This window comes from Ascaphus truei, chromosome 3 (assembly GCF_040206685.1).
Source record: "Ascaphus truei isolate aAscTru1 chromosome 3, aAscTru1.hap1, whole genome shotgun sequence".
NCBI classification, from domain to species: domain Eukaryota; kingdom Metazoa; phylum Chordata; class Amphibia; order Anura; family Ascaphidae; genus Ascaphus; species Ascaphus truei.
The window spans coordinates 226,568,455-226,592,731 of record NC_134485.1 but is presented as its reverse complement, the minus strand read 5'-3'; the positions used below and the strand labels follow the sequence as shown (position 1 = coordinate 226,592,731).

Sequence of the window (24,277 nt, the reverse complement as noted above, 5' to 3'; positions counted from 1 at the left end):
TTATTCTCCAACATCTCCGAATTTTTTGGGGGATTTTTTCCGAATGCCACGCACTTCACCACACTTCACAACGTTCATGCCGCATTCTGACCGCATTCATACCGCATTCACACCCACGGTTGATGTGTTTATTGATAATGGTTCGGATTTAATTGGTTGCAATTCTTCGCATATCCGCCAGATGGCAGATATTCATGAATTGTAATGCGCATACGCTTCATTAATGTGTAGACTTGCAGGTGTTTCATTTAATACCACAGTGGTCTATTGTAAATTGGCCTTGCGACTGAAGAAGTTACAATAATGAATCAATTTAGGCTTTTCATATTAAAACTAAATGCGCAGTGTCTGGTGTTCTATTGTCCTGAGAGTTCTGAGATGAGTGCACAACTGCAGTCCATGTTCCAAAAAACTGACAGAACGTACGCTTATTTAATATGGGCCGCGATCAATGCAACAGATGATAAGATGGCAACAGTTGTTCAAATTTATCAGTATTTTATCGAAAACTATGACTTTTACAAATTTTCACCAGATGCTCATGTGTGGAAGCGTGCAATAAGGAAAAAGTTATGTATCGATCCGTGTTTTTTTCGTATTGATCCCGGTGTTATTGGAGGGTATTGGTGTGCATCACCGGATTTTTCCTGTGTCTATGATCATGGAGATGGCAAAAGGCGAAAGGTCATGTTAAAACCAACTAAGAAACGTCAGTCGCAGGCAAGCAATGCGCCAGCACCAGCACCGGCTTCCAATAACGGTCCGACCGTCAGTGAAAACCTGGTGACCGACAACCCTTGCTGTCTGTCCCCGCCCGGATACCTGCAGCCTGAGCCGGATTTCACGTTCAGATTCCAGCAAGCTTGCATGTACCTAAGCGATTTCAAGCCTCATCAGCTGACTACAGGTGTAGTAGTCCCGCTGTCACCTGTCAACTACGTGTATAATAAAGAATACGGGACTCGCAGTGGCTCTGTGCCAGCTGATTGGCAAAGTCTATGGTGAGTAATGTTGCCGTATTTTATTCTGTTTTTGAAATATCAATTCAATGCACAGTCAAGCGATTCTCCTGTAAGCAATATCTCCGGTAAGCAATATCATTGGCTGAGCAGCTTCTACAGTAGATACTGAACAATTGGTGGAAAGCTAGGCGCATGCGCATTGGAACCTTCTTAAAACGCATATGCGTGTCATCACATCGACAGTAGGCGCAGGTCGCATGTGAACAGGAGACGCCCCCCGAGAAAATTATTGGTGTGACTGACTGTGGGAACTTCTTTAGGGGACTGACTGACCATTACAGTAAAACTTGTACTTTTGTATTTCCTCAGAATAGAAAACTTTGTCATCTCATGCGGAAAACGGCAAATGGAGGGATTTCGATGGATAATATCGCTTTGTGTTACAATGCCTGCACATTGCTGAATCGGATTTAAAAAACCACGTACCGGAGTCTACAGTTTAGTGGCCGTTGTTATTAATTAGGATAGAATATTGTAATTGAGAGCTTCATAGAAAACCTGAAACAGTATGCTGTTGTTTTCAGACCGTATACAATACTTTTTTTATATATAATGTATAATAAACCCGAAAAATAAAAAGTATGCATTTATTCTACATGTATTTTGGTACATATGTGTATTCTATACCCGTACAGCATTTATTGTTTTAATACTCTTGTGATGTACAGTGCTGAGCATGCCTACAGTATACAGTACAGTACTGTACAGTATGCCTGGACAGTACTGTATGTTCTAGAAACACTGTATTTTGTTACAGTAATAAAGGAGACAATGGAACAATTTAAAACAAATCAACATTTCTTTTATTGGTGGAGTAAGTACAAAAACATTTATTTACAAATACAATTTAAAAACATTTAAAGTGTACAGCAATTCAAAACATTAACAGGTGTATGGTTTACTGCTAGTGAAAACATTTATGTACATAAAGTAAAAACATTTACAGTAGGATGGTGTACAGTACAGTCAGGCCTGCACAACTCCAGTCCTCGAGGGCCGCACACAGGCCCGGATTTATACTGAAAACCGGGCCTGTTTGCGGCCCTCGAGGACTGGAATTGGGCAGGTCTTGTGTAAGTAAAAACATTTCATTATTAATACAAGTTAAAACACGCAACAAGTCAAAAAATAAACAACAGTCGAAAAGTCAAGCAAATTCGATCCGCACCAGATTGTCCTTCCAGGGCCGATGCCTTGTATAGCGCAAAATGCCATTAATGGAGTCTCAAACGATTTTCATTAAAGGATCTGAAATTGAAAAATAGCGCCGCAATTCCTCCACAATAGTCCACCTTAAATTTTCAGGAAGCGCCCTTTTTTCGCGATTTCCTTCGTAGTTCACATTGTAGACCCACCCACAGTACACCAAGTAGGACAAGTGGTGCTTAAAAATTAACATGCCATACTTCTGGGGTAAACCAGCACTCATCACCCAATGTTTCTCCCTGAGTGCCGGTGGCAGCTCGCGCAGAATGATGTCGGGCACCGTATCGATGCAAGCGTATGTAGGTTGGATTCTGGGAGCGGGTGTGCTTCTGGGAGCGGGTGTGCTTGTGGCGGCAGGCGAGGGTAGGTTGTCTGGGAGGAAGCTTTCCTCCTGTCTTGGTCGCCGTGTTGTCTCCTGGTGTGGTCTTGACGGGGTTGTCATGTTATCCTCCTCCTCAACGGCATAAATGTACACAAATTCTTCTGGTGGAGGGGGTGCGCTTGGTGTTGGAAGGCGGTCGAAGGTCCCATTCATCACATACATGCCACCCTCCTGCTCCGGCGTCAGGGATACAGGGACATGAACACTGAGCAAATTATGTATCCCTGCTATGTCAGTCTCTATCTTCTCCATACATTGATCCATCTTCTCCATCCGTTGATCCATCTTCTCCATCCATTGATCCATATTTAGCATGGTCTCTAAAAGCAGATCTCTAAAAACATAGAAGAGCTCCCGGGGATATCCACACTTAACCCATTCAGCATGCGGTCTAACGAGCTGGTTCTTGTGCATGGCGTGCTGTGGACATCTGGGTGGATGGGTGCTACGGAGGATGAGATGGGGGTTCCCTGGAGAGAAGCGGCAGCGTCGTCAAAGAAGGATGGAGGAGGTGACCTGAGGATTTCCGGGCGAGAAGCGGCAGACTCGTCTAAGCGTAATGGAGAAAGTGACCCGTGGATTTCCGGGAGACCAGCAGCAGCGTCGTTGAAGAGCAGTGGAGAAGATGGGCTGTAGATTTCCGGGAGAGCGGCGGCAGCGTCGTGGACGAGTAGTGGAGAAGATGGGCTGTGGATTTCCGGGAGGGCAGCGGCAGAGTCGTCGAAGCCTAATCGAGGACGTGACCTGCGGGTTCGATGGGTTGGCTGCCATTTGTTTTGCCTTGAGTGTACATCACTGAATTTCTTCTTGACATAATAAGGCTTACGTGTATTAAAACCCTTAGCCTTTGGGGTCAGCAGAAGGTTTTCTTTATTAGCCTTAGCCTGTTGCTTTGGCTTGAAAACGGCTGCCGCCTTTCGCTTTTTCTGTGTGATAGGCACGGCAGAGGTGAGTGGCTTCCTGCGTCCATAGAATCGGGGTTGATCCATGGAAGCAGATGGCACAATGCAGTATCTGGACAAGGGCAAGTTCAGATACAGATCATCGAGTGGGAGGCTAGGCAAAGTGTGTAACTTTTTATGCATGGCGACGAGGTACAGGTGTTAAAAGTGGGCGTACTCTAATGTGAGTCATTAATGTATAAATACACCATCCATTTTGTGGATTCACTGCACATTGAATACACAGACTAAACATCGAATATACATTCTAGTGCTTGTATTTCTTTCTACTCGCTGCAATGCCTGTTAAAAAGATTTCAATGGATCTCAGCATGAGAATTAAGGAGATGTACACGAGCGGACAACGAATTGCAGATATCCAATGCTGGTTAGCTGCTTCTGGCCTCGTTGTGCCATCAACCACTGTGTGCTATCATGCACACGGAAAAAACAAACAACGCACGAGGACAACAACTGTAACTAACGCGTAAGTATATTTATATAACAGTATATTTATTATTGTTTATATTGCTGCATATTAATAGAACTATATAGTATAGATTTATCTAATGTTATAGTTATTTCGGTATATTTATATAACTACAGTATATAATACAGTATATCTATTATTGTTTATATTGCTGCATATTAATAGAACTATATAGTATAGATCTATCTAATTTTATAGGTATTTCGGTATATTTATATAACTACAGTACAGGCATACCCCGTTTTACGTACACCCGCTTTACGTTCACTCGCAAGTACGTACATTTATTTTTAGTTGCACCATACCCCTGTGTACGTACGCGTGCTTCGCGAGTATGGACACCAGGGGGCGGCATGCGCATGCGGCGGGGGCGTGCGCAGCTCAACAATCCCGCAACCTCCTTCATGCTTGTCCCTATTATGGTGCACCCGATCTCCCCGTTCCCTCTGCCCTCCCCCTCCCATCTGTCTCTGTTCTCCCTCCCATCTGTCTCCGTTCCCCAAGCACTCCCGCTCGATAAATCAGCAGCTAAACCAGTGATTCCGCCCGCAATCACTGCAGCTCCTGGCTCTGCAATCTTTGCTTGTGTGTGACTGAGTGACAGTGTGTGTGTGTGACTGAGTGACAGTGTGTGTGTGTGTGTGTGTGTGTGACTGAGTGACAGTGTGTGTGTGTGTGTGTGTGTGTGTGTGTGTGTGTGTGTGTGTGTGTGTGTGTGTGTGTGTGTGTGTGTGTGTGTGTGTGTGTGTGTGTGTGTGTGTGTGTGTGTGTGTGTGACTGAATGACAGTGTGTGTGTGTGTGTGTGTGTGTGTGTGTGTGTGTGTGTGTGTGTGTGTGTGTGTGTGTGTGTGTATATATATGTGTGTGTGTGTGTGTGTGTGTGTGTGTGTGTGTGTGTGTGTGTGTGTGTGTGTGTGTGTGTGTGTGTGTGTGTGTGTGTGTGTGTGACTGAGTGGCAATGTGTGCGTGTGTGTGTGATTGAGTGACAATGTGTGCGTATGTGTGCGTGTGTGTGTGTGTGTGTGACAATGTGTGTGTGTGTGACAGAGTGACAATGTGTATGTGTGTGTATGTGTATGTGTGTGTGTGTGTGTGTGTGTGTGTGTGTGTGTGTGTGGTGTGTGGTGTGTGTGTGTGTGGTGTGTGTGTGTGTGTGTGTGTGTGTGTGTGTGTGTGTGTGTGTGTGTGTGTGTGTGTGTGTGTGTGTGTGTGTGTGTGTGTGTGTGACTGAGTGACAGTGTGTGACTGAGTGACAGTGTGTAACTGAGTGACAGTGTGTGCCTGAGTGACAGTGTGTGACTGAGTGACAGTGTGTGACTGAGTGACAGTGTGTGACTGACAGTGTGTGACTGAGTGACAGTGTGTGACAGTGTGTGACTGAGTGACAGTGTGTGTGTGTGTGTGACTGAATGCGTGTGTGCGTGACTGAGTGCATGAGAGAGAGTGCGTGACTGAGTGAGAGAGACTGAGTGAGTGAGAGAGGGAGAGACTGTGAGAAGGAGAGAGAGACTGCGAGAAGGAGAGAGAGACTGCAAGAAGGAGGGAGAGACTGCGAGAAGGAGTGAGCTGTTATACAGTACTGACCCGCGTGCGCGCCTCTCACCTCCTTGCTTGCTCCAATTCATTTTATTTGAATAAAGCCTACTGTATTTATTTTGGTTACAAATGCATTATTTACATCAGTTATGCACATATATGATGTTTGCAGTACAGTACATGCATTGTAAAGTGGAAAAAAGGCAGTGCTTCACTTTAAGTACATTTTCACTTTACATACATGCGCCGGTCCCATTGCGTATGTTAAAGCGGGGTATGCCTGTATATAATACAGTATATCTATTATTGTTTATATTGCTGCATATTAATACAGTAGAACTATATAGTATAGATCTATCTAATTTTATACTATTTTTACTGTAAATGATGTGCTGTACTTGTGGCCTACTGCACTGTAACTTTCTCAAAGATTCAGGGGAGCGCCAATGTTCACGTGATTATATGAAAAAGAAAAATAAAGGCAACATAGTGTGATACAGTCTCAATTCTTTCTTTCTAGTGAAAAAGGTAAGTAAGCGCTGTTGCAATCACATTTTTTTCACTATTGCACTGTAACTTACCGGATTGTTGTTTTTCTGTACACTGTAGGGAGACAACTCTTCTGGTCGACAAAATAAGTGAAGATAATGATGAGAAGAGTGCCCTAAGGGTCAAATACACTCTGCAGCAAAATCACAATCTTACTGTATCCGAGACCAGCATAAAGAAGGTGAGACGCAGTACTGGATGGAAATATGGACGTGTGAGGTTAGTACTGGACAGTACAAGAGGTTAAAGTGTTGTTTAAGAAACTGTACTGTACCTATAAAATTATTCCTGATCATTACAGTGCGTACCCTATGATAAGGGACGTTAACAAGATCAAGAGAGTGGTCCAGGCCCAGGCATGGATCGACAGTGGAGAAACTTTCCAGGATTGCATCTTCACTGACGAGTCTACTGTATCGCTGGAGAGATTTGCCACCTTTGCATGCCACAAAAAACTTTGCATATCTATGAAGCCGCGTCCAGAACACCCAGTGAAGATGCATGTGTGGGGTGCCATCTCTAGGCATGGACTAGGATGCATTGTCATCTTTGAAGGTAAAATATGTCACACGCTTTTGCCTTATGCACTGTACTGTACCAGTGTGCAGTTTTTTGAGCACTTTTCTTTTCTTGTTATAGGAATCATGAATAAAGCTTTTTTCCAAGAGCAAATTGTGCCTGAGATTGTGGAATACATCACACGTGAGTTACCAGATGGTCACCGTTTCTACCAGGACAACGATCCGAAGCACACCGCGTCAACAGCGCATATTCTTGAGCGCGGTATCAACTGGGTAAAGACACCAGCGGAGTAAGTGCGGTAACCGTGTCTCATTTGTTCCCCACAGTTTTTACTGTGTACTGTATCTCTTAAACTAATTGTCCTTTTTTCCCCCTCCAATGACAGATCGCCAGACTTCAATACTATTGAAATGGTCTGGCATCAGCTGAAGGACCATATCCGAAAACTCGTGGAACCCTCCAAAAAGGATGCGTTGGCGCAAGGCATAATGAGTTTTTGGAACGATGTACTCACCGTGGAACGCTGCAATAAATATATTGACCATATTGCGACTGTATTGCCCATTGTGATCGCGTGTAATGGGCAAGCATCAGGAAGGTAGTACTGTGCAGTAGTATTGTAAGTACAGTATGATACAGGTAAGTATGGCACAGATTTTTTCTTTCCTGAGAGAGCAGCACTAGCCATCTGGTTACAAAGTATTTAACAGTAGTCACAGTATACAGTAGTTCCAGTGTAGACTAGTTTGACAGTACTAACTGCATACTGTAGTCCAATATGGAGTAGCTACTGTATACAGTACACAATGCCATAATATGCACCTAACTGCTCAATTTTTTTCTTTCCAGAGATTGCAGCACCATCATCTGGTTGCAAAGTATTTAACAGTAGTCACAGTATACAGTAGTTCCAGTATAGACTCGTTTGACAGTACTAACTGCATACTGTAGTTCAATATGGAGTAGCTATACAGTACACAATGCCATAATATGCACCCAACTGCACAATTGTTTTCTTTCCTGAGAGAGCAGCACTAGCCATCTGGTTGCAAAGTATTTAACAGTAGTCACAGTATACAGTAGTTCCAGTATAGACTAGTTTGACAGTACTAACTGCATACTGTAGTTCAATATGGAGTAGCTATACAGTACACAATGCCATAATATGCACCTAACTGCACAATTGTTTTCTTTCCTGAGAGAGCAGCACTAGCCATCTGGTTGCAAAGTATTTAACAGAAGTTACAGTATACAGTAGTTCCAGTATAGACTAGTTTGACAGTACTATACAGCACACAATGCCATAATACAGTATGCACATAACTGCACTAATTTTTTGTTTTCTTGTCTTTTCAGAAAAAAAGGATGGACTGGGGGAGAGGGGGGGTATCATGTGTAAAGTTTGTGAACTGTTGGTACAGTTAAGTGTATCTAAACAGCAGTCATGATGTACACAAAACCTCCCCTCTCTCAATGAACTACTGTACACAGAATAAGGAAGAAGATAAAGAAGGAAAAAAGTTATATTATATATATATATTATTATATATTATTAATTAATATTATTATCAATGTGCATTATTCATGATTATCCACCGGCCCTCAATTTTCAACTGACAGAAGAACTGAATAAAGACTGCATTTTGTATTATTCATGATTATTTGTATATTTGTATTTTTTTTTCCTGATAAAATAAAATAAATATTTCTTTACATTCATGCTAATCATAATCATTGAACCCCCCCCTACACAAAAGAAAAAGAATGACAAAAAGTGGTAACTTACTGCATCAAAAACATGAATCAGATTATGTTTTTTTTTAACTCTCAATTTCACAGTGCTGTGCAAATCAGATTTACATATCAAATTCGAGAAGGGATTATCACAAGCATTACCGTAAACAAAGCCTCAAAGGGTTGGGGGGGGGGGTGGATGGGTGAGTCATGCGCAGTAATCATCAGCTAGCTCCCTTCCCAAAGAGGATTACAGAGAGGTGAATCGAAGCCAACAATAGGAAAATTAATGAATGGTAGGCACGCAGGCGCAGAGTGGTGATGCTCGGCTAGGGACAGACGATTAAAAACACAATGACAAGCTTTAGAAAGCTTGAGCGAGCCTTGTGTGTGTGTGTGGGGGAGGGGGGTACAGGGTACAGCTGCATCAAGGATTAGCTGTACTGTAGTTCAAAGACATTACATATTTTCAACAGACAGGTCATCATAATAATTTGATCCCCACACCCCCAAATACAGAAAAAGCACACAAATCAACCATGTGCAGTCAAACGCATAGTGTCGCAGTCCAAAGCTACAGCACAGATTGAATATCTTAATATCAAGATGGTTTAGGCAGGCTTGTGGAGAAAATAAAAATAAAAAATTACGAGAATTTTTTTAAATTTTTTTTTGGTCACTCACTTGAACTTCGCAAGCAAGCAGTGGTGAAGTTATAGACGCATGCGCAGTAATCATCAGCTAGCAAGCAGGAATGTGATGACAGGAATGTGATTGAAACCAGAAAGACACACATTCAAAGGAATGGTGTGGGAGAGGTGTACTGTACTGTAGATAAGAAGTTGAAATACTGCAGTGCAGTAAATTAGCCTGTGTGTGTGCGGGGGCGAGCGAGGGGAGAGCGCTGTATATGCCAAAATGTGATACTGTTACAGTACACGCCTATGCGTTTCAACAATGTTCAAATGAGACATACAGCACTGCACATGCATGTATAAATATGCAAATTTACAATTACTGCACGCGTACACACAGACTGTGTACTGACGTACTGTAGGTTGAACTGCTAAAGTATTAGACTTTGAAGACAACAGCTCGCGAACGCCCCCCCTGAGGTTTTAGACGGTATTGCAGTAAGCGCTGATAAAATGCTAATATTACGAGCGCTAAAATACCGCAACATATTCCGGGAAAAAAAAAACATACTGCATCTGCCCGCGGTTATCAGAGTTGCGCCGCTACAGCTGCACTAGGATAAAGGCGGCCGCAGCTATATATATATTCAATGTGAAAACACTTTACAAAAATACTTTAGAGGTACTTATGCAGCCAACTCTAGGAAGGAATCTTAGGGTGCGCTTATAGTGCCTTACGATGGCTACACGACGGTGCTCTGAATCAAATACATTGACTCCATCGCACGCGCAACGGCACGACGGAGCGGCCGAAAATTTTGAAGCCAGGTCTATTTGATTTTTAGAGACAGTCGTCACATGTGACTGTCTCTAAACCAATCAGAGACCGCGTCCCACCCCCTTTCGTGATGTCGCTAGCAACAGTCGCTGAAAATCAAATTATAACATTCGCTGGTGGCAACGGCGACGGGTGACGTCATTGGTTGCGTCGCCATCGCCAGCCCTATAAGCGCGGCCTGAGAGATACATATCAGGATCATTATTGTGCACGAAATTCTCCAAAGAGGAGCAACAAAAAATATTACTATATACAGTAACCCAATTAAGAAGAGTTATGGCTGAGATAAAGTGTAAATAATGTATATGACTTTAAACAGTACTTCAGATAAATATTTCTATGGAAGAGATTTCCAGCTTAAATATTTCTCCTTTTCTGATTTCAAAGTGAATAATAATATGAAACATTTAAATTTGTACTGTAACGTGGGAAGTAATTGTTGAATATTAATGTTTCTCAGTTGTTTTCTCTAACGAGCTACTGTATATTAAAAATATATCCATTTACAAATATCATTGCATGTCCAGACAAAAAAGGATTTTATGACAGAAGCCTCGACATAATTAAATTAGGAATTCATAAAAACAATGAATTAATTTAGTTTAATAAAACTAAATATTACTGTCAACAGGTCGTTCTCCTATAAATTAATGAGATATAAACCAAAGGTAAACATAAATTGTTTGATAGAATCACCAGCTTTGCGGACTCTAGTGATCTACATGAGGTTTAAAGTTGAATATGGTGCAAAACAAGGTTTTATTTTGAGATCAAATTTTATTTTAACAAAAACAAACCTTACATTTGAAAAGCCAGAGTACAGGTAAAAATAATAATAATCATAATAATAATTTTTAAAAAAAAGTCTAAAAGGTTGCTTGGCCCCAGTGACCCAAATACACCAATCAATTGATCCATTACTGAAACAAATTTAACATGTCAAGTACACACTTGGATGAAAGATCATTGCGTATGGTTCTGCACCATCACCAGTAAAATCAATTATAAAACCTCTATTAATGTTTAAATCTTATTGGCAAGGGTATAACATGTATGCTATCATTTCTTTCATAATTCATATCCCCAAAACTAAGCATAAATAATTAAATATTGGAATCATACTGAAACCGACAATACTGCACATGGAATTAATGAAAGATGACATTCAATTTCTTGAAAACGTCAAATCTAAAATAAAAATTAGGTTTAACCATAAGACAAGAAAAGTCTAATTCAAATTTAAAAGGTGTGTTTTATGGTTTTCTGACTTAGTCTGTAAGATATGATGCTTCTTGTATTTCTATAACTTGTGTTTAGAATATAACATAGAGGCAATGTACTGTATTTGCACTTACCAGAACAGCACAAGTCACATTTATGGTTCTTTCTGGTGGAGCTGGTTTACTGTTGATTTCCATTGAAAACCACACTTTGTGTGGTGCTGATTTTCTACCTATGTTAGAAAAATAAAATATATAAACATATTTTAACTTATTTTGCACAAATAAGAAAACTGTGTTTGAATAGCGTAAAGATTTATAACACAATAATGACAAAATAAGATTTTTTTTTACAATTATTACAGTCACAGAAGAAACTCAGAAATACATAAAAGAAATATAAACTGCTACGGAAAGTACACTAATCCATGTTTTACTGATAGACACTGTAATGGGGAATATAGATGCAGAAATATACAGAACTGGCATTACTAAGGCCTGTTTAGAATAGAGGTAATCAAATTGAAATATCAACTTCTCATATGGTGTGTTACCTTTCAGTATGTATGTACACTCCTTTTAAACTCTCCTTCCTGTTGTAATCAAATAGTCCCTGTCACAGGTACAGTACAGTCATATGTGAGATCATATCACAGCTGAGAAATGGAGAACAATGTACATGGCAACATGCAGTCCAAAGCACAACATTAGTTATTTTAGTTCAGGTTAGGCCCCTTCTTAATATGTAAGACAAAGATAGATCTTACCATACACAACAATATTTAAATTACAGTTTTTATGCGGCTATTATTAACACATTTAGTATTATGGGGGCATATTTACTAAGCCATATTATGTCATAAGATTTCTTCTAACACTTGAATTCATTTGAATGACCATAGATATGACCATAGGATGTTTTATGGAATAACACTGCTTAGTAAATATCGACCAATCTCTGTTTACTAGGCTGAGTAGACAGAAAGCAGTCTAGTAAGAGACACAAAAGGATATCTTTATTGAAAATCACCACGTCTCAAAATCTTTAATAAGTGGAACTTTTAAAGTAAGTACAGTAGCATTATCCAGTTTTGACAAACACAATAGATCAAGGTAAGAACTCAAAATGTATTCACCTACATAGTTCTACAGGCTCCATGCTTAAATGTTGTGTGGAAAGTAATACATACAGTATGGGCCATATCTAATAAGCATTGCTATTTTATGACACCTTCTGTGCAGGAACACACCTTGTGGTCCATTCACTTGAAAGGGCCATAATATGTCTTCTAGAGCCACCCAATGTCTTATGGCATAACATTGCTTAGTAAATATTGGCCATGATCTGTTTCCATCCATACTACTTTCAAGATCTCTTCAACTAATGATAAATAAAGTAATCCGTAGCACTGTCACCCAGTGGACAGTTTGTTGATACAGTATGTATGAAATAATATGGTTATCTCCAGAGCTCAACATGATGATTAACTTTGCGGACACATTTTCTAAAACTTTCTAAATGTATTGACCCGAGCAACTGATTCATACTCAACCATGACTCCTTTTTCCAAGACTCTTGCCAAGTACCGGACCCCTCACTTCAGTAATTGTCTCACTATAGTGAGGAACTTAGAAATATAAAACCTTAATCATTTATGCAACACTGATATAACTTGTACTGGTCATTGTCTCTATTGCTGTATCCCAGCTGTACGTGAACATAAGATATACTGTACCGTTCTTTGTAAAATATTGTATAAATACATTATAACAAAAATAACAAAACAACGTTTCATCTATATGATTCACAATAACTCTTACTCCTTCTAGGGATGAAGATACCTACACATACAGTATATGACCATGTAATGTGATGCTGTACCGGCATCTCAACAGATTTCTATAATTGTCTATAATGTTTGCATAGAAAAAAATTATATCAAACAATACAATGGTTTAATTCTAGAAGTATATCAGGCTTGAGGATATATTGAACACAGTTAACATAATTAGGAAAAAAAATTATTTCTAAGTTAACCACAGGCAAATCGCTGAAGAGCATCTGTGCTGCAGGTTAACAGATAATTAAAGGAGGGGAAAATAGAGAGAAGTAATTAGAAGAAAAATCTAATCTGTCTACCAGCTTGGAGTAGTCATTTAATTTAGTTGGCATTGCCCCCTAAAACTTTCAAATCCCAAGGCATTATGCGGAGGTAGATCTATCTGTGAAGCACATTTAGAAAATAACACATTTTAGGACAAATATACATGTCATTATAAACCCTTCAGATATCTCACAGCTAAGAACAGAAAATATCACCATTACAAGACAGTTTTTTTTAAAGCACTGTAAGTAAATTGTCTCAAATAGACAGCATACAATTTCCCTCTCAAAGCTATCTTTGAACACATCCTATGTGAACTAGCTGGCTAAAAGCAATAGGCTGACATGATTAGGCAAGTGATTTGCTTTTGACAAGAAGTGCCCCATTCTACACCCAACCTGTAAAAGACAAATACTATGTTTTCAGTTTTTTTAACAGACAACCTATTTCATATTAGTGACCTAAAGGTGTGTGCTACTGATATATAATAGCTTCACATTTTGGAGTGCTTTGTGATCGGTGTTGCAATGTTCTGTATGCATATAGAAAACCATAAAAGGTGAAATAAATACGCTGCACAAATCTGAGCATATGCAGCTGGGATCAATGTCCTTGTCTAGTGGGTGACCTGAAGTACGTCGGCAGGTGCGCTGTGCAGAAAGTCGTTGAGGAAGCATTACATCAAAAAGTGAAGGTAGAAGGTGAAGGGAAAAGAAGAAAGGTTAGATCACTGTAGTATATTTCAGATAAGTTTGTTTATTAGAAACATGGTAGATAGGGTTCGCCTATTTACTTCAAAGATGAGTTCAGAAGATTTATCTAGCAAAATATCCATGGGTTTCAAGTAAATAAAAGACTGAGATAAAAATTGTTTTGGACTTGGCAAATGGCTTTGACATTGACTTATTTTTAAATGTGTATTAAAGCTGGCAGATGTAGGAAACAATAGGCTCAGAAAGCACAGTAGAGTCATTAACGGCAAGATACTCATCATTGGAAAGTGTTACCAGCTGGGTCTTATAAGGAATGGCTGCATGGAATAAATGATATTGGGGAAAGGCATGGAAGCAGACATAAAGCCGAACCGGTAAGATACATAGCATATACAACGGAATGTACTGTAGATAATTATTAAGCAAAATATTATTTAAATTATGCAGAATGCCACTACCATAAAAAATTAATTTAGACTAAATACCTTTCCAGAATGTTAAGTATATGTGAGCAGATCAGAGGTAAATCTGCAGTGCATAAAATGCTGCCATTCAAGCAGAAACATTCGACAGAGCAACAAAATGATGTGAGAAAACAAGCGTTTTGAGATATCTATTTTAAGAAACTATAAGGTCACAGGCTTAAGGGGAAAATCATTATGGCTCCCAAATATATTAAATGATTATCGGATATTTCTATGCAGAGCTAAAGCCATTGTCATACAAAGTCTAACCAGCCTTCCACAGGAAGCAGTGACTACAAGGTCATTGAGAAAATTTAAGATGCAAGAGTAATTATGGAAGCCTGGACGCTATGTTATATTGTAGATTGATAGCTACAATCAGATTTTTCTTAGTACAGATTTTGTTCTGTTACTCTTTTTACTGGACAAATATTATTTCTTAAACCTGTGTTTGTAAATGAACTCCCAGGTTGGCAACTTTTCTTTCTCATATTTTCAGAACAATGATTTTACTGTCTCAAAATCTCATCTATTAAGATGTAGATCCAATCAAAGATATCACATCCTGCAAAAATACAGTTAGAACAAATGTCTTTGATAAATGCAGTTCATTACATTTATTTGTATCTATGGTTATAAAACCATTTATTTATTTAGTCAGGAAGGCATATTTGGTGTTCAGTGGCTGCTACACAAATAATCTCAATATCCTAAATATATAGGATTTATTCATTTTAGATCTCTTGAGTGTACTGTTTAACTATTTGTGGAACTATGTACATCCCTTCCAGATGCTGCAGCTTGGAAATATCATTCCCAATAATTAACACAATCAACATGAATAAATAGTGTTGTCGAAATTTACTGCCAGCACAAGCAAAAGTGCATGCTTCCTTTTAGTCTAGTTGTTGGTCTAAATTCAAAGCATGTTGGAAAATATATGCAACACAGATCAGTTACCTAGTTAGTATTATTTTATCTGAGATCTGACATTATTTATTGATTCAGAAAAAAGGGAGAACAATGTAATCAACTGAAGAAGAAATCATTCCATTCCATTATTGGATTTTAATACCTGTTTTGAAAAATCAATTCCTGACTCCTTCCACCACAGCTCTTATTATGCTATATAACCCTTTATCATATCAGCTGCTGACCAAAGCAAGGCAGGAAATAATAAAGAAAAATGGCTAACACTCATATAATATATGCAGTCTGCTTTTGGTATTTAAATCTTCACACTGTAGTATTTCATACTATTTTATAACCACACACCCATGATAGGGATATAACAGAATACACATATCAGAGACATGGAATGCAACATTCTATCTGGGAAATACTGCAATAATTGATTAGATCTTATGGTAGGGCTTGAGAAACACACATTTAAAAAAACACAATGGGTTCCCAACATACCAGAGTTTGCTACATCAACAGTTTGAAATGCCTCTGCTGATAATTTCTGTAGGGCTCCTCCCCCATCTGTATACTCTGGTGAGGTGCTTTGTTGAGACTGCTGTTGTTCTCCATCTTCCGCAACAAATGAAATTACACCTAAAACAAATGCGTACCAGATGTTATATTAATGGTGGTATTAGCTTTGAAGGCTGGACTAACTTACCAGACTGCTATATTAATTACTGGAGAGAAGAAGTGATCAATCGCTCAACCTCAATATTAAAATCAATAAGTATTAATTACACTGGCTCTAAACTAATACAGTACATTTGAAGAAAGATTTAAACTGCAAGCGTCAGCTTTTCAGTGTACAGTAAATGTTGCATTTAACTGGCAACCTCATATACTGACACAATGTTTCTCCAAGATCCTGTACTCTGAATGAGTTTATTATTTTCTTTTGTTTCCCCGATGTTACAAAAAATCCATAGTACACAGCAAATCAGACTTCTTGCAAAACTTTTTACACATAGCCAATATTCATTAAACTCTCTAAATGATTTAATTCATGTAAAACCACCGTGCAGAACACATACAGTACAGTAGCAATAAATATGTCTGTAAGTGAACATTGGTTTACTAATTTCAATCAAATGTGTTATGTTTTACACATCCTGTGATCTGGACAGAACATGTGACACAGAAAAGGAGGAACATATGAAAAGCTCTGATGCACTGAAGTCTGGGGAAAGATCCCATGAAGTAGTGGAGAAAAAGCCTTTAATGGGGCCAGCAGAAAGCTATGGGGGTGGCGGGTCATCATTGAAAAGCATTAAATGTGGCATATTGTAATCTGTGCATCATGTGACTCCTCATATTGATACCTTTTTATCTATAACAAACTAATGCGAACAATTCACAAAATATGTAAAATACATTGATAAAGTTGACAATAGGAGACACAGCATGATTTTCTTCTATTAAATATAACAACAGAACTGCCATATTCGAATTGTAATATAGAAAGCTTTTTTTGTTTTATATTTGGGAAGCTTCCACTCCCACTGTATCATTTTGCTGGCTACATCTCAGACTTGCATTAGCCAATAGTAACAGCTTCTGCCAGTCACCTAAAACTTGCTTACTGTACTTATCTTCCATAAATTCTTCTAGTAGTGTCGTATAATATGAAATGCATTGTAATTCTTTAACTTTAGGTAGTGTGGTCTCATAGGCAGAAAGTATAAGAATTATCTTGGTATTTAAATGTTGATGTTGATCATGTTAGATTGTGTTGATAACTAAGCTACAGGGTATAGATTTAATATTGTATGGTCACAAGAGCTGAACAAGGCCAGCATCCAGACAGTAATGAATGAGCTGGGCATACTCTTGTACTTTTATGTTATGCACTTAGAATATTAAAGCATTTGGACATGGCAATGTATTATAAAATCTATACACGTAAAAGATAAGCAAATAGAATTAGAACAATTTATAGTAAAATTACAGGACTTCAGTTATTTCCTGAGGGCAACATTTTATTTAGAAAGCGGTTTTATTTTATTCTAGCTGCAACAAGACAGTGGTCTATAAATAAGCCCTAATACATTTCAATATGCTTGCTGTCTGCAATACCATCGTATTACCTTCCAATAAACCACGTTTCCATGGAGATACATTCAGAGAATATGGAGCCGACGTGCCAGGTTTTATGGTGATGCTTTGGGGTCCACCAACAAGTGGAATATCGGATGCCACCTGAATGTGAGAAAATTACATAAGCCAGTGCAACCTAAACGAAACTTAACAAGAAATTGAAACTTGTAACATTGGCTGTCATATCAAAAGCTTCACAACAATACATAAATAATGAACCTATCATGCTAAACGTGTTACTAAAATATATTAACCCCACAAGAGCACATCAACAAATATTCATTTTAACTACTGTATACATCTCTGATCTGTTGATATCAAGAACAGTTAATAATAGAAGAAATGGCTCAATATAAAATGACATTCTACATAAATATTGATAAATATGATATGTTTTACATAATACTTACATGCAAAATTATCCCTTTGAAACTGACAATATGGCCATAATATTTATTGCAGTTGCTAATAATTTAAAATAGAATATACAGTATAGAATACGTGGCTTGAAATGACCTGAAATGATTTCTCTGTGATTGAAAATGAGGAATATAGCAATCTGTCTAGTCTTGTAGAAGTCAGGATGCAGCACCAACATCCACCCCATTACATAAAGCATGCGAGCTGCAGCAGCTAATCATTCGAGTATTACATGTTACTTTTTGTTAGAAAACACAGTCACTTGGGAGCCAATTGAGTTGAAGGATAAATGCCAATTAAATTTGCTATCTTCTTGTATAGCATCTTATCACAAGACTATCATGTGAAGAAGTCCTGAAACTGGATAGGAGAAATTACTTGATGTCACTCTATGATCAGGTAAAAACTGTACAGTAATATATTAGGTTTGTGGTGAACAAATCAATGATTAATTTACATCAGCTAACAAGATTATCAATCCCTGCGGTCTCTTCAGCAAACCCTATTTATTAGCATCCTTTAGCTTGTTTTCATATTTCATTTGACACAATTTGCTTAGTCAGATTAGTTATTTTGTGGCAGCTCAGACCGTCTTGGATTATACTCATGCACATAACATGAGATATATCAATTTCTTCAACAATGAATTTCCCCATAGTCTTCCTATATGGCTCCATATAACACCCATTGATATTTTTCTCATTGTGTCTAAGGGAGTTGCTGCAGTTCATTAACCAAGTGACCTCTATAACTTGGGTTCACTAACCATGGTTAAATCAAGGAAAATAAAGTAACAGGAACTGGCACTTTTTTTCCCACTCATACTGTACTTACTATGCTCAGTATATGCAGAAAAAAAACTCTTGAAAAACAATTCATTAGGAAATGCTTTACGATAATTTGTCCATATTGCATGTGCTGATAATCTCTAGCATGTCTACATTGAACACATTGTTATGTTAAGTGAGAACAATTTCAGAATGTCTTTGGCCTCAAAATTGTCCTTTTTTTTGGACTATCTAGAGTTACTTCATTCAGGGCCACCAACAGGGGGGAGAGCCAGGACAAGTGTCGCAGGCCCCGGTGGCTGCGGGGGGCCCAGCGGCCGGACAAAGCAGTTGGGCCCAACCTCTGGTGGGGCCCACCTGCACTGCCCGGCTGCTGATCCTCTCATTGAGGAGGAGCCAGGTCGGGCTCTCCCCCAGCTGCGGGCCCCCCTCACTGACTGTCCCACGCTGAGCATCTGACGCTGGCGCGCCCTTGGCCTCTCTGATATCAGCGTGCACCGGAAGCAAGCTGGGCTCAGCTTCCGGCACGCATCGCCATGAGAGAGGCCCGGTGCATGCCAGTGTCAGAAACTCGGCATGAGACAATCAGTGAGGGGGCCCCGCAGCTGGGGGAGAGCCGGCCCTGGCGGCAATTAGAGGACCGGCAGTCAGGCAGAGAAGTTGGGGGAGAGCCGAGGCAGCAGAGGCCTGAGACCATCCCTAAGGTAGGTACGTTTGTATTTACTTGTTATTTTTTTAATGTATTTGAGGGGGGGGTGTATGTATATATGTATTTGGGGGTGGTGGGGTTAAATATATTTGGAATGATTTTTTTGTATGTATTTGGGGGTGGGGTCATGTTTTTTTACCCCACTATACCCCTACTAAGGTTTTTTTCCAATCCTATTGGACCATATGTGACGACTAACCTTAGTCATCAATATATACCTATTTTTGATCTTGAGCACTCTTACAGTGCCCATCCAAGATAATTGCCACTATACTAGTGTTGTTTGATTTTAATACCCTTTATTTTACATTCTTTTTTGACATTATACTTATTTTAATTACTTCAGAAATCACCAGCCAGTGACTGATTGCTATAAACTAGGTTTCCTGTTCTTATGTTTTCCTACGTTACTAACTAGAAAGCCCCTCACTGCTATCACTCAAGCTGTAGGAAGGATGGCAAGAGAAAGCTCTTTGTGTAAACGCTCTGCGACTGTTGCTATACAGTCTGCTTACAGAGGGAGGAAAGCTTGCCTGCTTTTTCGCCAAGTAAAGCAGCTCAGGTTATTCAGTCATTTTGGAGAATGAGGCAGCAACAAATTAAGTATCAATAACTGAAGGAATGCGTGATTCTACTACAGTCAAATGTTAGGAAGTACCAGCAACAAAGACACTACAGGGTCATGGACAAGCTGCTAGACTGTTTATGTCCAGATATCAATCCTACCTCCTAACCAAGCAAGCTGTGCGTTGCTATAAGCGCACCCGCAATGCCATCTCAGTACTACGATAGGCTTTCCACACAAGTCAGGAAAGAAGAAACAAATTATGACTGAGAAGTGCAATACCAGTACAGTCATGCTACTGTGGCCCCAATGGCCCAAGCCAGATTCCTCACAATGAAAATAGCAGCTCGAAAGATTCAGTCTTTGGCTAGATTGAGGCAGAACTGTTTCGATGTTCACACCTATAAAGGCACAACACTAGGTAACTACCAAACTGAGGTGCCACAGGAGTAAATCGGTATGGATCAAAACTCTGCCCAACTTGAACCACCCGTAATTATGACTACAGAACCCAATGCAGGTAGTCACCCTAAACTCAGAGAAGAAAGGATCGCCTGACGCAGGGGAAAACTCATGACCATGCAGTCCAAAGAAAGACTTTGCTTGGGAAAAGTTCTCCTTCAGTGACTTAAGAGTGCTGAGCTCAAACACCTTCTTGAGGAGACATTACTGACATGGAGAAAAATCTCCAATCCCAGCGGGACTGAGGGTTCTCGTACTCCATCCACTCTCATTCGAGCCGCACAGATATCTCGAGTGAGAGTGGAAGGATGGGCTTTAGCCGTGGTAAGCCCGAGCTTCCCCAAACAGGGGAGGTATGTAACAGGAACGTATCCCTGTTTGGATAAAGCTGCCTCAGAGCTCTGAGTCCAGCATGGGGCTGGTTAATTGCGGCCACTCAATTAACCAGTCTCCACTTGTACTAATCAGAGCTCTGTGAAAAAGCCTCGCAAGACACAGGAAAGAGATTTTTCCTCAGCACACAACCGTGCTGACATGAGGAGAGGGTATTGAATACACAGGAGGACTGTGTATTGACAGCAAGACACAAGGGTGCCAGGCATCTTTTCCTGGATGCAGGGGACCCAGGAACCTGCCTGGACCCTCAAAGCACACCAAGACACCTGGACACCACTGACATGAAGGGCCCCTAGCTTTAAGGTACCATTTAGATTTTGGTGTGGTAGGCTGGAAAGGGGCTTATCCTCACAGTCTTATAAGAGAGGGACTAAGGGAAGTAAGTTAGCCCTTACAAATGGATAGGTGTTTGTTGTTTTTGTATATTTTGTTTGCTGTGCTGTTTAAAGGGACAGGCTCAATAAAGCCATATGTAACGGGTATTGCCCCCCCCAATCGCAGATCTGATGTGGGTGCAAAGAACATACGGTGTTACCATAGGTGTGGTGCATTACCTGTTGGCTCGCAGGAGGGCTGAGCTTCCGCCACGGGGAACCTGGGGCAATTATACTAGGGGTAACCACTTACTCAATTCAGCGCCTCCACCTGCGATGGCTCCCACCCGAGGGGGAGTGGTTCCTCGCAGGACAATACAATAATCACATACACGGGAATATATATATTAACGAGTGACTTTACTAACAAGCAATATAACATATCACGCAATACCTTTATATAACCTGTGGCCCTCTGTAGAGGAGACACCTACGGCGTCGCGCAGGACGCTTCCCCAACACCAGGTGATCCCACCCAGTGTCCCGAGAATCCCACCCAATGTCCCGCACTCTTGGAGAGAACGTGGGTGACTGCGCAGTCACAGTTACACTAAGGGGCCCGTTGGTGTACTTATGACTGTATGGTACCTGCCGAGCACTCCGGTACTCGGATCAGCAACTGGCTTCGCAAAGGGTCAGACGTGTGATGAATCCGTCTGATCCTCCAACCGAACTCCTTTGTACGCAGACCGCCAGGGCGGTCTCCCTCTGGAATAGTCTCTGCGGACCCCAACGTGGGTCCGAACCGCTTTACAGGAACCGCAGCGTCCGCTGAGTCCCTAACTAACACTTGGTACTAACGTGACAGGAACCCTAACCTAGGGCCTGTCCCTGTGGTACCGCAACCTAAAGTGGCTTTGGGGAAAACTCCTAGAGGCCTACCGGGGTTAATAACCTGCCCCACTCCCCTAACTCTTCCCAGCCTTGACTGTACTTACTAAGACCTAACGAGTCCCAGCGCCTACAGCAGCAAGCTGTAGCTCACTGGATGCTGCAGCCAACGTGCTGCGCAACAAGGTGCCTGCCTGTCAGACCTCACAGCACTAACAGCCGTGACTCTGACAAGGCAGCACTCTAAACTAAGGGCAGCGTCCCTATCTTGGGCCTCCCTAAGCACTTACCCACTAAGCTAGTGGGGAGTTGGGGCCTACCTGGGGTGTAGGTACCTATATGGGGCAGGAGCTGCACTCGCTCCCCGCACCCTTCCTTCCTTCACAGCTCCCTGACTCCAACTCTCTGTAACCTTTCTTTCCCAGCTCCCACTAATGTAAGTGGCAGGGTCCCTAACCTGAGGGCTGTCCCTGGCAACACTCACCTTACTGGGGAGCTGAGCTATCTCGGGCCCTGGGGGTGCTGGCCTAGTACAGGGAGTCCCCGACTCCTGTACCCTACCTCCTTCCCTGTTCTGCTCCGGTCTCTGACTGCCCAACGTGCTGCAACTGACAAAAACCCTGTCTGCACACAACATTGTTGCAACTCTGCAGCATGAGAATCTGCCAGCTCTATTGGCTTCAATGCTGCCTGTGACCAGGGTGAAAGTGCAGTCCCCAGAGGCTGCTGGGAATTGTAGTCCTTGGCACAGCTCTTTCCTATGGGGACCGCGTGCACGATCTTTACTGCGCATGTGCGACGCTGTAATGGCCGCCGCTACGCTTAACTGCGCCTGCGCAACCTCCCAGAGCTCCGGCACACTGGCGACGGCCACCGCTACCCTGGCCAACCTCTGCGCATTGCGCGAACCTCGCGCCACAACCAAGATGGCGGTGCCCGCCGGGAGAAGTCGGCGTCCCCTTCCCCCCCTGCCACAGGGGTAAGGCAGGGGGCAAAGGAAGATCAGGGGAACCGGGGGTGACCCCCTTACACATATGTTAATTTTACCCTAAATGGTTTCCATTTGTATACCGCCGCACACATCTCTTGCAAACCCCCTAAGAACTAGAAAAGTTGGGGCCTTAGAACAATCAAGTTACAATGCATACCAGCATGTGTTAATGCTACATCTATCCTTACCTTACAAAAGAGACATGACACATTAGTCCTAGGATTTCACATACTGCAAAACAAGAGTCCTTGCTCTGATAGTAACATTTTTATTGCGTCCATCCATCTCCTTTCTAAACATTCTGCCAAGAATCTGCAAGTCTAGCTGGCATGCTACAATTGCACTATTCACAGGAGTCAACATAATTGAGAGAAGTTTAATGGCCTAAATCCTATGACATATTGCTCCAGCTTAGGAAAGTAACATTTCTGACTTTCACAACTATCTTTGAGGTTGCTGCTTTTATGCCCACATCCCTACTTTTGAGTTAGACTGGTAATAAACTTGCTGGATTATTTACAGGCTCTTGCTTTTACATGTTTTATTCAATGGCAATCATCAGAAAGATTTTAGTTTCTCTCTTTCCTCTTTCCCACGGTGCTGTTGTGCTAATTTTTGCCACTTGACATATTTGCATAGCCTCACCATATCATTTACCTACTTAAAATGTATTCGCCCTTCAGATTTTCACATATGCACATTCAAGGTAGAACTTCCTTCAATAATCACTTCTAAAATAACAGCCTGCTGTAAATGAATATCTTTTACATATCTAAGTTTCCATTATTCTGCCTCTTTTTTAGTGTATCAAAGATCTAAACCTTTCCAACAGTCTGTATACTCTGTCAATACATAAAGTACAGATGCCGGTTTACATTTCTTTTTGGCGTGCTTCGTGAAAATTAGATTCCAACAATGCAGTGTGAGCAATATGAATAACAACTGCTCTGAACTTTATAACAGCGAAACTTTGAAATATATCCAAACTGTACCTTGAATGTCAATGTGTTGTTGGTATAATTGGGTACCATGAGGACCTTCTGTGTAATTTGTCTCACTTGGCAGTCTATCACGACATGATCCAATGCCAGGGGTTCTTGCCCAATGCCTTTGAGGCCAAATATATGTTCTGTGCCATCTGTTTCATTTTGAAGCATTAGCATACCCTGTGAAATAATGGGAAGGTGTTAAGTCTTAAGCTGTGTAAATTTCATCTGTAAATTCCATAAAGCATTCCTCAAACAATTAATTTCACAACCAGTTTATGAAGTGAGTTTCAGTGGAGTGTCACCCCTTAACTTTTCTGTTTGTAGCCTAAGCTGA

At 40.8% G+C, this 24,277-nt stretch overlaps 1 protein-coding gene across 5 annotated transcripts in view; it reads right to left on the bottom strand.

The window, feature by feature from the left end:
• Nucleotides 1–24,277, bottom strand: part of CFAP47 (cilia and flagella associated protein 47) — a 663,944-nt gene that overhangs the window by 237,876 nt on the left and 401,791 nt on the right. For all 5 annotated transcript variants that reach the window (XM_075590256.1, XM_075590258.1, XM_075590257.1 and 2 more), the window contains 4 exons: nt 23,947–24,120; nt 17,409–17,520; nt 15,778–15,915; nt 11,212–11,309 (listed from right to left, as the gene is read on the bottom strand). In XM_075590256.1, the coding sequence (XP_075446371.1) occupies nt 11,212–11,309; nt 15,778–15,915; nt 17,409–17,520; nt 23,947–24,120 (522 nt within the window). The remainder of the gene's footprint in view (nt 1–11,211; nt 11,310–15,777; nt 15,916–17,408; nt 17,521–23,946; nt 24,121–24,277) is intronic.